The sequence below is a fragment of the Muntiacus reevesi genome, chromosome 5 (genome assembly GCF_963930625.1).
Source record: "Muntiacus reevesi chromosome 5, mMunRee1.1, whole genome shotgun sequence".
Taxonomy (NCBI): Eukaryota; Metazoa; Chordata; class Mammalia; order Artiodactyla; family Cervidae; genus Muntiacus; species Muntiacus reevesi.
The window spans coordinates 112,373,879-112,386,216 of NC_089253.1; the positions used below are offsets into that span (position 1 = coordinate 112,373,879).

At 35.7% G+C, this 12,338-nt stretch overlaps 1 protein-coding gene across 4 annotated transcripts in view; it reads left to right on the forward strand.

Moving 5' to 3' along the window:
* HMCN1 (hemicentin 1) overlaps positions 1–12,054 on the forward strand; it is a 517,313-nt gene extending 505,259 nt beyond the window's left edge. For 3 of the 4 annotated variants that reach the window (XM_065936208.1, XM_065936210.1, XM_065936209.1), the window contains 2 exons: positions 9,031–9,157; positions 10,674–12,054. In XM_065936208.1, coding sequence (XP_065792280.1) covers positions 9,031–9,157; positions 10,674–11,040 — 494 coding nt within the window. In that variant the 3' untranslated portion in view covers positions 11,041–12,054. The remainder of the gene's footprint in view (positions 1–9,030; positions 9,158–10,673) is intronic. The other variant, XR_010663323.1, reaches the window with a different exon arrangement.
* Positions 12,055–12,338: the final 284 nt, after the last annotated feature.

Consider the following 12,338-nt stretch of genomic DNA (forward strand, 5'->3'; position numbering starts at 1 on the left):
GTTCATATAGTCAAAGCTATGATTTTCCAGTAGTCATGTATGGATGTGAGAGTTGGACCATAAAGAAGCCTGAGCGCTGAAGAATTGATGCTTTTGCACTGTGGTGCTGGAGAAGACTCTTGAGAGTCCCTTGGACTTCAAGGAGATCCAAACAGTCCATCCTACAGGAAATCAGTCCTGAATATTCTTTGGAAGGACTGAGGCTGAATCTCCTATCCTTTGGCCACCTGATGCAAAGAGCCAACTCATTGGAAAAGACCCTGATGCTGGGAAAGACTGAAGGCAGAAGAAGAAGGGGACAACAGAGGATGAGATGGACTGACTCAATGGACATGAATTTGAGCAAGCTCTAGGAGATGGTGAAGGACAGGGAAACCTGGCATGCTGCAGTCCATGGGGTTGCAAAGAGTAGAACACAACCAAGTGACTGAACAACAATCTAATTCTAAAAGTGTTAAAATACTCTGTCTTGGCATTGCCTTCAAAATGCATAATCTATCCAAGTTTTTAAGAAGCAATCATGTCTATTGAGAGTCTGAATTATTTTACTCTCTATAAGTCAATGTTTATTCTGAATTACTTTTTTAACACATCCAGAAGCACTTGGTTAAATGCATTCCTATGTTCTAAAGCTATTACTGTGAAAGTTTTTCAACTCATCAACTTCTGTATACTTTTCTTGTAGCAATAATATTTGTATGAGAAGCCTATACTTTAATTTTTTATCACAATAATTTTTAAATAATATTTTATAATTTTGTATAATATTATGTACAGTTATTTAAATTAATCTTATGATATTTTATATAATTATATAATATCTTACAAAAACCAGATATTACCGCACTATCAGTTAAAAGAAGAGAGCCTGATTGCTCCACCTTTTCTGGCTACTTTTTTTTTTTTTTTAAGACTAGTGACTAAAGTGAGTGAACAAAGTGAGCAGACTGAATGCCTTAAAGATACTTACTCCTGAGGAGATAGTGAAAGACAGAAGACAAAGAAAGGTTACCTGCTCAGAAGCTCAAATACTTTGTGAAAGCTCTTCTGTGGGAGGCGTACATTATTATGGAGCTAGGGACAAAGACTTTGTATATCAGATTCTGACACTCATATATTCATATTCAGCCAATGGAAATAGGTGATAAAGTAGCTGTTCTTACTATGTATAAATGTATATCTAGATTCTGGCCTCCAAGCCACCATTTTCATAGACTCTAACAGTCCACTGGCCCCATGTTTCTGTATGAGTTCACTATAAAACTTTGAGCTAAAATGAAATTTGGAATATGGATGGGAGGGGAATGGGATTTTTTTTATGATAACAAAGATTAGGTTAATTGAATTTCTTTCATATTTTCCTAAAGGTCTTTTCACTTCATTCTGAGACAATTTCATTTTGTCAAGGAGACGGAACACTTCCAACAGATAAAAATCATAATTAGAAGTTGGTTTGCAGAGTCAAAAGGCAAGATTTAACTGAAATAAAACATGTTTCTGTTTCATTCCTGGAGGAAAACTAATCCTATTGTAAAAGGAGTAATAGAAAGCACATTATGTCATTATCAGGCTCAAGTCCCAGCTCTTCCCACCAGAGGGCAGACACCAGAAGCAAAAATAACTACAGTCCAGCAGCCTACAGAACCAAGTCCAGAAATGCAGATCAGAACCAACCCTAGAACCACCTGGTCCCTGGCCCTTTGGTGACAAAAGGAGAGTGTACTGCCGGGACACAGAGGACATCCCCCATAGAGGCCACTTCTCCAAGGTCAAGAAACAACTAACCTTCCACATACATAAAAATACAAATAGAAATCTAGACAAAGACTTCCCTGGTGGTACTGTGGATAGGAATCCACCTACCAATGCAGGGGACACAGGTTTGATCCCTGGTCCAGAAAGATTCTGCATGCCATGGAGCAACTAAGCCCATGTGCCACAACTACTGAAGCCTGCACACTCTAGGGCCCGTGACCCACAACTGCTGAGCTCGCATGCTGCAGAACCAGCGAGAAACTATTGGGCTCATGTGCTGCCCCTGTTGAAGCCCATGTGCCTAGAGCCTGTGCTCTGCAACAAGGGAAGCCACCACGATGAGAAGCCCTATGCACCACAGCTAGAGAGGAGCCCCCACTCTCTGCAACTTGAGAAAGCCTGCACACACCAATGAAGACCCAGGGCAACCAAAGATTTTTTAAAAAATAAAAAAGAAAGAAATCCAGGTGAAAGGAGATAACAGAGGAGTATGTTCTAGACAAAGAACAAGATAAATACCCAGAACAATTAAGTGACATGGAGATAGGCAATCTACCTGAGAAAGAGGAAAGAGTTCAGAGTAATGATTGTAATAATGATCCAACAACTCAGGTAAAGAATGGATGCACAGTGCAAAAACCTGTAAGAAATTTTTAGCAAAGAGTTAGAAAATATAAAGAACAGCCAAAAAGTTGAAGAATACAATAATTGAAGTGAAAAACACCCTAGAAGGAATCAATAGCTGAATAAATGAGGCAGAAGAATGTATAGGTGAGCTGGAAGACAGAATGGTAGAAGTCAGTACTGCATTAAAGAATGAAGAAAAAAATGAGAAGAACTGAGGGCAGTTTGAGACCTCTGAGACAATGTCAAATGCACCAACATTTGCCTTATAGAGGTCCCAGAAGGAGGAGAGGGAAAGGGCCTGAGAAGATATTTGAAGAGATAGTAACTGAAAACTTTCCTAATGTGCAAAAGGAAACAATAACCCAAAGCCCAGGAAGTGCAAAAACTACCATACAGGATCAACTCAAGGAGGAGCATGCCCACATAGTAAGCAAACTGACAGAAAATATTAAAAGCAACAAATAACATACAAGGGACCCCCATAAGGTGGTTGTCTGATTTTTTAGCTGAAACTCTGGCTAGAGGAGAGTGGCACGTTATATTTAAAGTGATGAAAGTGAAAAACCTACAAACAAGATTACTCTACCCAGCAAGACTCATTCAAATTTTGACAGAGAAATCTAAAGCTTTACAGACAAGTGAAAGCCCAAAGAACTCATTACCACCAAACCAGCTTTACAAAAAAATGCTAAAGAAATTGCTCTGGGCAGAAAAGAAAAGTCTACAACTAGAAACAAGCAAATAAGGAAATGGGAAAGCTCATCAGTAAAGGCAAACCTACCGAAAAGGTAGGAAATCATCCACGTTCAAATGTGATATTGAAACCAGTAATCATGAGAGGAGGAGAGTAAAACTTCAGGATACTTGAAGTGCATTTGAAATTAAGAAATCAGCAACTTAAAACAGTTGTGTGTATACCTAGACTGCTGTATCAAAACCTCAAGGCAACTGCAAATCAACTCTGTAATAAGTATATACAAAAAAGAAAAAGGAATCCAAACACTGAACATAGTCATCGAATCACAAGAGAACAAGAGGGAGAAAAAAATACCTTCAAAGGCAAACCCAAAAGAATTAACAAAATGGCAATAAAAACATACATAGGTAACTATCTTAAATGTAAATGAATTAAATGCTTGAACCAAAAGACATAGATACAAATGAATGAATGGGTACAAAAACAAGATCCATATATATGCTGCCTAAGAGAGACCCATTTCAGATCTAGAAGCATGAAGACAAAGTAAGGGAATGGTTTAAGAGATTCCATGTATATAGAAACCAAAAGAAAGCTGGAATAGCAACAGTCATGTCAGACAAAATAGACTTTAAAATAAAGACTTCTACAAGAGACAAAGAAGTATACTACATAAATGATCAAAGAACGAATCCAAGAAGAAGAGAGAGCAATTGTAAATATACATGCACTCATAGGATACACAATGGGACACATAGGAACACAATGTAGGAAAATCATCCACATTTAAATATGATATTGAAACCAGTAATCAGGAGAGTAAAAATTCAGGATCCTTGAAGTGCACTTGAAATTAAGAAATTAGCAACTTAAAACAATTGTGTGTATACCTAGACTGCTATATCAAGGTTTCATATTCAAGGCAGTTAACAGACATAAAAGGAGAAATTAGTAGTAACACAATACTAAGGGGGGTACTTTTAGCACTCACCCCACTTACCTCAATGGACAGATGATCCAAGCAGAAAATCAATAAGAAAACAGATGCCTTAAAAGACACATTAGTCCAGGTGAACTTAATTGGTATATATAGAGCATTCCATCTGAAAGCAACAGAATACAGATTCCTTTCAAGTGCACATGGAACATTCTCCAGGATTGACATGTGGTACTTGTACAAGTACAATCGAAGTATGTACTTGGCCACAAAGCAAGCCTCAATAAATTTAAGAAAATTGAAATCTTATCAAGCATCTTTTCTGACCACAGCACTATGAAATTAGACATCAACTACAAGAAAGAACTGCAAAAAACAGAAACACATGGAGGCTTAACATTGTGCTACTAAATAACAAATGGATCACTGAAGAAATCGAAGAGGAAATCAAAAAAATACCTAGAGATAAATGAAAACAGAAACATGATGATCCAAAACATGGAACACAGCAAAAGCAGTTCTAGGAAAAAAGTTAATAGTTATACAAGCTTACCTCAGGAAACAAGAAAAATCTGAAACTACCTAACTTTACACCTAAAGCAAGTAGAGAAAGAACAAAACAAAACCCAAAGTTAATTAAAAGGAAAGAAAGCATAAAGATCAGATCAGAAATAAATGAAATACAGAGGAAGAAAACAGTAGTAAAGATCAGTGAAACTAAAAGGTGGTTCTTCAAAAAAGAATGTATGTATGTATATGTATAACTGAATCACTTTGCTATATACCTGAACAGAACATTGCAAGTCAAGTATACAATAAAATTTTTAAAAATAAAAATGTCAAAATATTAAAAGCAATAAATAAAAATAAAAGCTGATTTTTTTTTGTAAAGATAAACAAAATTGATAAACCTTTAGCCAGACTCATCCAGAAAAACAGGGAGACAGCCCAAATCAATAAAATCATAAATAAGAAAGAAGTTACAGTCAACACCACAGAAATACAAAGGCCCATACTAAAAGCAACTATTTGTCAATAAAATCGACAACCTACAAGAAATATGCAAATTCTTAGAAAGGTAAAATCTCCCAAGAGTGAAAAATGAAGAAAAAGAAAACATGAACAGACCAATTTTAAATACTAAAATTGAATCTGTGATTTTAAAAACTCCCCTAAAAGACACCGTATCAGATGACTTCACAGGCAAATTCTATAAAGCATTCATAGAAGAGTTAACACCTAAATATTTTGAAACTATTCCAAAAACTTGCAGGGAAGGAATACTTCCAAACTCATTCAATGAGGCCACCACCACTCTGATACCAAAACCAAAGATACCACAAAAAAGAAAAATTACAATACAGATGTCACCGATTAATATAGATGCAAAAATATTAAACAAACTGCTAGCAAACTGAATCCAACATTACATTAAAAGGATCATATACCATGATTAAAATTCCAGGGATGCAAGATTTTTCAGTATCCACAAATCAGTGTGATACACCACAGTCACAAATTTAATTAAAAACTATATGATCATTGCAATAGATTCAGAAAAAGCTTTTGATAAAATTCAATACCCATTTATGATAAAAAAGTTCTCCAAAAAGTGGGCATAGGGGGAACTCACCTCAACATCATAAAGCCATTTTGACAACCCCTACTCACAGCTAACATCCAACTCAATGGTGAAAAGTTGAAAGTATTTCCTCTAAGTTCAGAAACAAGACCAAGGATGAAGAATATCCACTTGGCACTTTTATTCAACAGAATTATGGAAGTCCTAGACATGTTAGAGAAGAAAGAGAAATGAAAGGAATCCAAATTGGAAAAGGAGTAATAAAACTGTCACTGTTTGCAGATGACATGATACTATACATAGAAAATTCTAAAGACGCTACCAGAAAATGACTAGAGCTCAATAATTTCAGTACAATTGCTGGACACAATTAATACACTGAAATACTTTCTTTTTCTATACACTAACAGTTACCATTGCATCAAAAAGAATAAAATACCTTGGAATAAACCTACCTAAGGAGGCAAAAGACCTGTATTCTAAAAACTATGAGATGCTGATGAAAGAAATCAAAGATAACACAAAGAAGGATATACAATATTCTTGGATTGTAACAATCAATATTGTCAAAATGAGTATACCACCCAAGACAATCTACATATTCAGTGCAATTGCTATCAAATTACCAATGGCATTTTTCACAAAATAAGAAATTTTAAAATTTTAATGGAAGCACAAAAGACCCCAAATATCCAAAGAAATCTTGAGAAAGTAAAACAAAGCTGGAGGAAACAGGCTCCCTGACTTCAGACTATACTCAAAACAGTAGTCATCAAACTAACGTGGTACTGGCACAAAAACAGAAATACTGATCAATGGAACAAACGAGAAAGCTCAGAAACAAACCAACACATCTATGGTCAATTAATCTACAACAAAGGAGGCAAGAATATACAATAGCGAAAATACAGTTTCTTCAATAAGTGGTGCTGGGAAAACTAAACAAGTGCATGTAAAAGAGTGAAATTAGAACGTCCTCTAACACCATAAAAATAAACTCAAAATGGATTATAACCTATATGTAAAACCCGATATCATAAAACTTTTGGGGGAAGACATAGGCAGGATACATAAATTTAGCAGCAATATCTTTTTGGATCTATCTCCTGAGTAATGAAAATAAAAATTTAAATTAAAAAGAAAATCTTTAAAAATGAGACCTAAATAAACTTAGAAACTTTTGCACAGCAAAGGAAATCATAAACAAAATGTAAAAGACTACCTACAGAATGGAAGAAAATCCCTGACAAGGGATTAATCTTCAAAATATATAAACAGCTCATTTTCCGAAAAATGGGCAGAAGATCTAAATAAACATTTCTGCAGAGAAGATATACAGGTGGCCAACAGGCACATGAAAAGATGCTCAATATCATTAATTATTAGAAAAATGCAAATCAAAACTACAATGAAGTATCATTTCACACCACTCAGAATGGCCATTATCCAAAAGTCTACAAATAATAAATGCTGGAGAGGGTGTGGAGAATAAGAAGCCCTCCTGCATTGTTGGTGGGAATGTAAACTGTTATAGCCACTACGGAGAACAACATGCAGGTTCCTTGAAAAGCTAAAAGTAGAGCTATCCTGCTTTTTTTGCTCCTGCAGCTTTACTTCTGGGCATTTATCTAGAGAAAACCATAATTTGAAAATACACATTCACCCCAGTGTTCATTGCAGTGCTATTTACAACAGCCAAGACATGGAAGCAACCTAAATGTCTACTGACAGATGAATGGGTGAAGATGTGGCATATATATACAATGAAATATTAGTCATAAAAAGAATAAAAAAGGATAAAATAATGTCATTCTCAGCAACATGGATGGATCTAGAGATTACCATAGTAAGAGAAGTCAGAGAAATATAAAGTAACATGTGCTATCACTTAAATGTGGAATCTAAAATAAAAAAAGATACAAATAAACTTTCATACAAAACAGAAATAGACCCACAGACAGAAAACCAACTTATGATTACCAAAGGGAAAAGGGAGCTGGAGGGAGGGATAAATTGAAAAATTAGGACTGACATACACACTACTATATATAACATAGATAATCAACAAGGATCTACTATACAGCACAGGGAACTATACCCAATATTTTGTAATAAACTAAGAGAAAATAATCTGGAAAAGTATGTATATACATATATATATATACACACACACACACATATATATATCCACACACACACACACATATAAATAATTGAATCACTTTGCTGTACATTGGATTAACATAGCATTATAAATCAACTATACTTCAATAAGAAAAAAGTTTTTTAATTTGAATGGAAACTAATTCCCTGAAATAGTTGCCTGCTGTCATAACTGCTGGGAGTTTTCATGTACTACCAGGGGAATACAGATACCACAGTTTGAAACTATTGCTGTAAAATATGATTCTTAACTTTGGGGTCTCAACATCCCTTAAATTATGTTGAACTCTATAGGCCCTTTTATCCAAAAAAGTCAGTCAATCTGAGTCTTGCTTCATCTCTCTTGCTAACTCGCACACACCTACCTACATACTCAACGTACATAAATGGTTTCATTCACAGATCCCCTAATGCTTAAATATGGACCTCAAGTTTAAAATCATGGCTTAGAAACACTCATTTTCAGGGAACTCAAAAAAACATTTCTTTTGGCTTTATCTTGATGCTTTTTAATTTTAGTGATTTAAATGTTTTTTTTTTTTTTAATTTTGTGTAGAAAACAAAATAAAGAGCATTTAATTTGCATGTTTCCCCAACATCCTAGGGAGAGTACCCTACCTGTAACAACTGAGGATGGATTTTACATAGTTTGGATTCGATCAAACTTGAATTATGGTTCTTGGGTCATCCATTTGATCCTGTTTTGTTTTTTGTTTTTTCTATACTCTGTATGTCTCCACAAGTCTTCCTTGACTGTATAACTTCTTTAAATTTCTACTACCCAACCTCCCACCCAGTAATTTGACCTTACAAAATATTAGGGAAAAATCAAGGATCATTAATGTTTTAAAGAGATTTTTCACTCCAAGACAGGTGCACATGTGTCTTTTAAATTTTTAGCTTGTTTTTAGTGAATTTAAAGTATTATCGGCTTTACAAACCTCAAATGCATTCTATTTCCCAAGTGTAAAATAAAAAATTTTTTCTTCGTAGCTTCCCTTCTACTTTCATAGCTCTTATTTTTCAATGTCTTCTCACATTTTTTTTTTCTTTTAAAAAAAACCTCAGAACAATCAGTCTGGGAAACAGCACATCCAAGAATCAAGATCCCCACTTGGTGGGTGAAAAAGCTTAGGTGCAGCTACCAAGTTCATTCTTGGGGGAGAGAAAGCCAACCCTCAATATTCCAGGCAAATATCCACAATGCCTGCCCCGATGGCCTCTTCTGACCCAATTTGCTGATGCTGTGTGTTCCTTGTGCTGTTGTAGATATTGATGAGTGTCTGGAACAGAATGTGCGCTGTGGGCCAAATCGCATGTGCTTCAACATGAGAGGAAGCTACCGTTGCATTGAGACACCCTGTCCACCTGACTACCAGCGGGATCCTGTGTCAGGGTATGTCTTGCCATCTCTTCCCAGGCATGCTTTTGAAAATCCTTCTTCCTCTCTCTCCTTGACCAACAAGCCCTGTCTGCGGTCATGTTTCTCACTCATAGGAAGTCAATAATCCCTCAGGGGCTAGGGGTTTACAGTGTGTTCCTTCTTCAGAGAGTGGGTAAAAAAATGAATTCATCCTGCAGCAGCGATTGCCACCTTTGAGCTGCCAGAGTTTGCTGGAACAAGTCTGCTCAGTGTGTAATGCACCAGGCAACATCCAGAATCCTTCCTCAGCAGGGAGCATTTCACAGGATGATAGAGCCTACCTATCTTTGTCTCTTTTCTCTTGGTGTTGCCTCAGGGTTTTCAGGACTGTCTGCTTTTAGAGCATTCGTTCTAAGAAGTACCACGGTTGTTACAGTGATGAGTCATCATGACTCCATGGGAGTGTGGAGGAGACCAAAGATGAGTCAGTAGTCTGTTCGTTCACATCTCATCTTGTTTACACATTCTGCTGTCTGAAACACTGTCTTTTCTGGGTTTTGAATAAACTGCTTTGTTTTCTCCCTCCCCTTACAGAAATGTTGCACTCTGTTTAGGCACCAAGTTGGTGGGGTGCTTGGAAAATGAGATAATGGCCATCATGAACAGGCTCCACTAATAAGGAGGTAGTTCTGAAACCAAACGCTGGTTGGATCTCACTTTGTTTTTCTCTCAGTGGTGACTCCCATGTTACTGTAACATGGTCAAGTGTGTGCTGCCCAGGATTCATTCAAAACCTATTTGTAATCTGTCTGAGGGGGTAGGGAAGGGGGAAGATTATAAATACAGACTTATCAGACTTTTAAAAATACTATGAGTGAAGAATCTGTATCTTCAGAACAATGTCCTTTGTGCATTTTTTTGTTTTACTCTCTATTACCAGTGATTTCTGGCACACAATTTCAAAGTCATGATGGCTCATAAACAACTACTGTGGGCTCTGGAAAAAGAAAATATACTATTTTAAATCTAAAATGATGTGGAAAGCAAATACCAAAAAGAAAGTTCTGTGTTTTGTTTTTTTTTTTGGAGTCGTAATTGATGTTTTATTACTTTTAGAAAAATAAACCAATATCAATATATTCTGTTTCTGCTTTCAAATAGTCTTAAGGTATATGTTAAAATTTTAAAGTCATTTATAGTCCTCTCTTTAAGAAGTCCTTGTTTCCAATATATATGCAGATGTTTCTCTTTCCAAAACTGACTTTTCATTTTAAAGATGTTCTGTGGTACTTTTCTCGGTGGTTCAGAAGCTTCTGACTTTAATGGAGCTGAGAGAGAAATATATGACTCTAGACCAGCACACTCTTATCGGCATCTGGTTTCAGTTAATAACACAGACCATTGGGTGAGCCTTAGTATTTTGCAGTCAGACTGTCTCCTGCCTTTAATGCTCCAAAATTATCATGGATCATGATCACCTACATCATGCCTTCTCCTGCTTCCAAGTCAAGATAACTTTATATATGTTTCATGTGATTATTGTCCTTAGGTTCTGCCTCAAGAACTGTCCACCCAATGATTTGGAATGTGCCTTGAGTCCTTATGCCTTGGAATACAAACTTGTCTCCCTCCCGTTTGGAATAGCTGCCAATCAAGATTTGATCCGGCTGGTTGCCTACACTCAAGATGGAGTGATGCATCCCAGGACAACTTTCCTCATGATAGATGAGGAACAGACTGTTCCCTTTGCCTTAAGGGATGAAAACCTGAAAGGAGTGGTGTACACAATACGACCACTACGAGAACCAGAGACCTACCGCATGAGGGTCCGAGCCTTATCCTACAGTGCTAATGGGACCATTGAATATCAGACCACATTCATAGTGTACATAGCTGTGTCTGCCTACCCATACTAAGCAGCTCTCCAAAGCGTAAATCCACATTTACCGTGGGAATTAAGTTCCCTGAACAGCTGCAGTCTTGGCAACTTGAAAATGGTGCTGTTCTCTCTTGTGTGTGCCTTCCTTGGTACAGCTGAGGTATGTTCATGATCCCACCATGGTCATATCTTTTGGTAAGGTCAAGAAAAGTCTCGCAGTATTTTCTTTATTTATTACACTGGAGCAGTTCCTTTGCAAGGATTATTCTGAACATTTAACAGGACCCATCAGCCATGTTTTATAGTAACATAGTAGCTAAGATAATTTTGTAAAAAAAGAAAAAAAAAAAATTCAAAGCCAAGTGAATTTGAGCATTTAACCATTTTGAGAATAATAAAGCTAGTTGCTGTGTGTTTTGATCAAAGCTTACTAAGTAACTTATGAAGATACTTTTAAGTATTAATACTTTATATTAATAATAGGACTTACATACTTATTTTCACTTTAAAAAGGAAAGAAATACCACTCATTATGGAAGTATAGTACAGCTTCTAGAAAGCTTTTTAATACCAAATGATGTTCACCTTGATTGAGCATCCAAAATAAGGATATTATTTTCAGTAATTTTGTGGAACCAGCTGAACCAGTTATAATAATAGAAAAAAACATATTTGTCCTCAGTGATTATGGCATGGATCTTTGCTCCAATATTTTTGACATGGCTTTCCATTCAGTTAGCACCATAAATTTTACATTTTAGCATTTTTTAAATTGTCTTGTCAATTGGAAACAATTTTTTGAAACACAAATGGGACAGTTTTGTTTTTCTTGAAAATCTTGTATGTTCAAATTAGCATAATGTTAAACGTCAATACACTGTACATTGAGGTAACAGACTCTGGAAGCAACTGCCGAGATGTATTGTATTTTTATGAAGTGTATATATATTACCTTAGTGTGTATTTTCTTTATAATATCTTGATGGACTCTTTTAAAGTTATTTTATAAAAAAATTGTTCCAGTAAAACCTGCCTAAATAAAATTTTCATATCCTAACTTTTTTTAAAACCTAAATTTGATTTCTTATACCCAAAATAAGTATTAAAATTTATAGACATACATACATGTATGTGTCATACATATCATGATTTAATCTTCACAACTCTTGAAATAGTATTATTCACATTTTATATGTCCACATCCTGGGATTCAGATAACCTATGTAACTTCCTTAAGATAATTAATGGCAAAAATGGCATTCCTTCTACATCTCATAACTCCAAGTTAAATGATGTCTCCATTTCATGACAGTTTTCTTAAACAGTTTTATATTG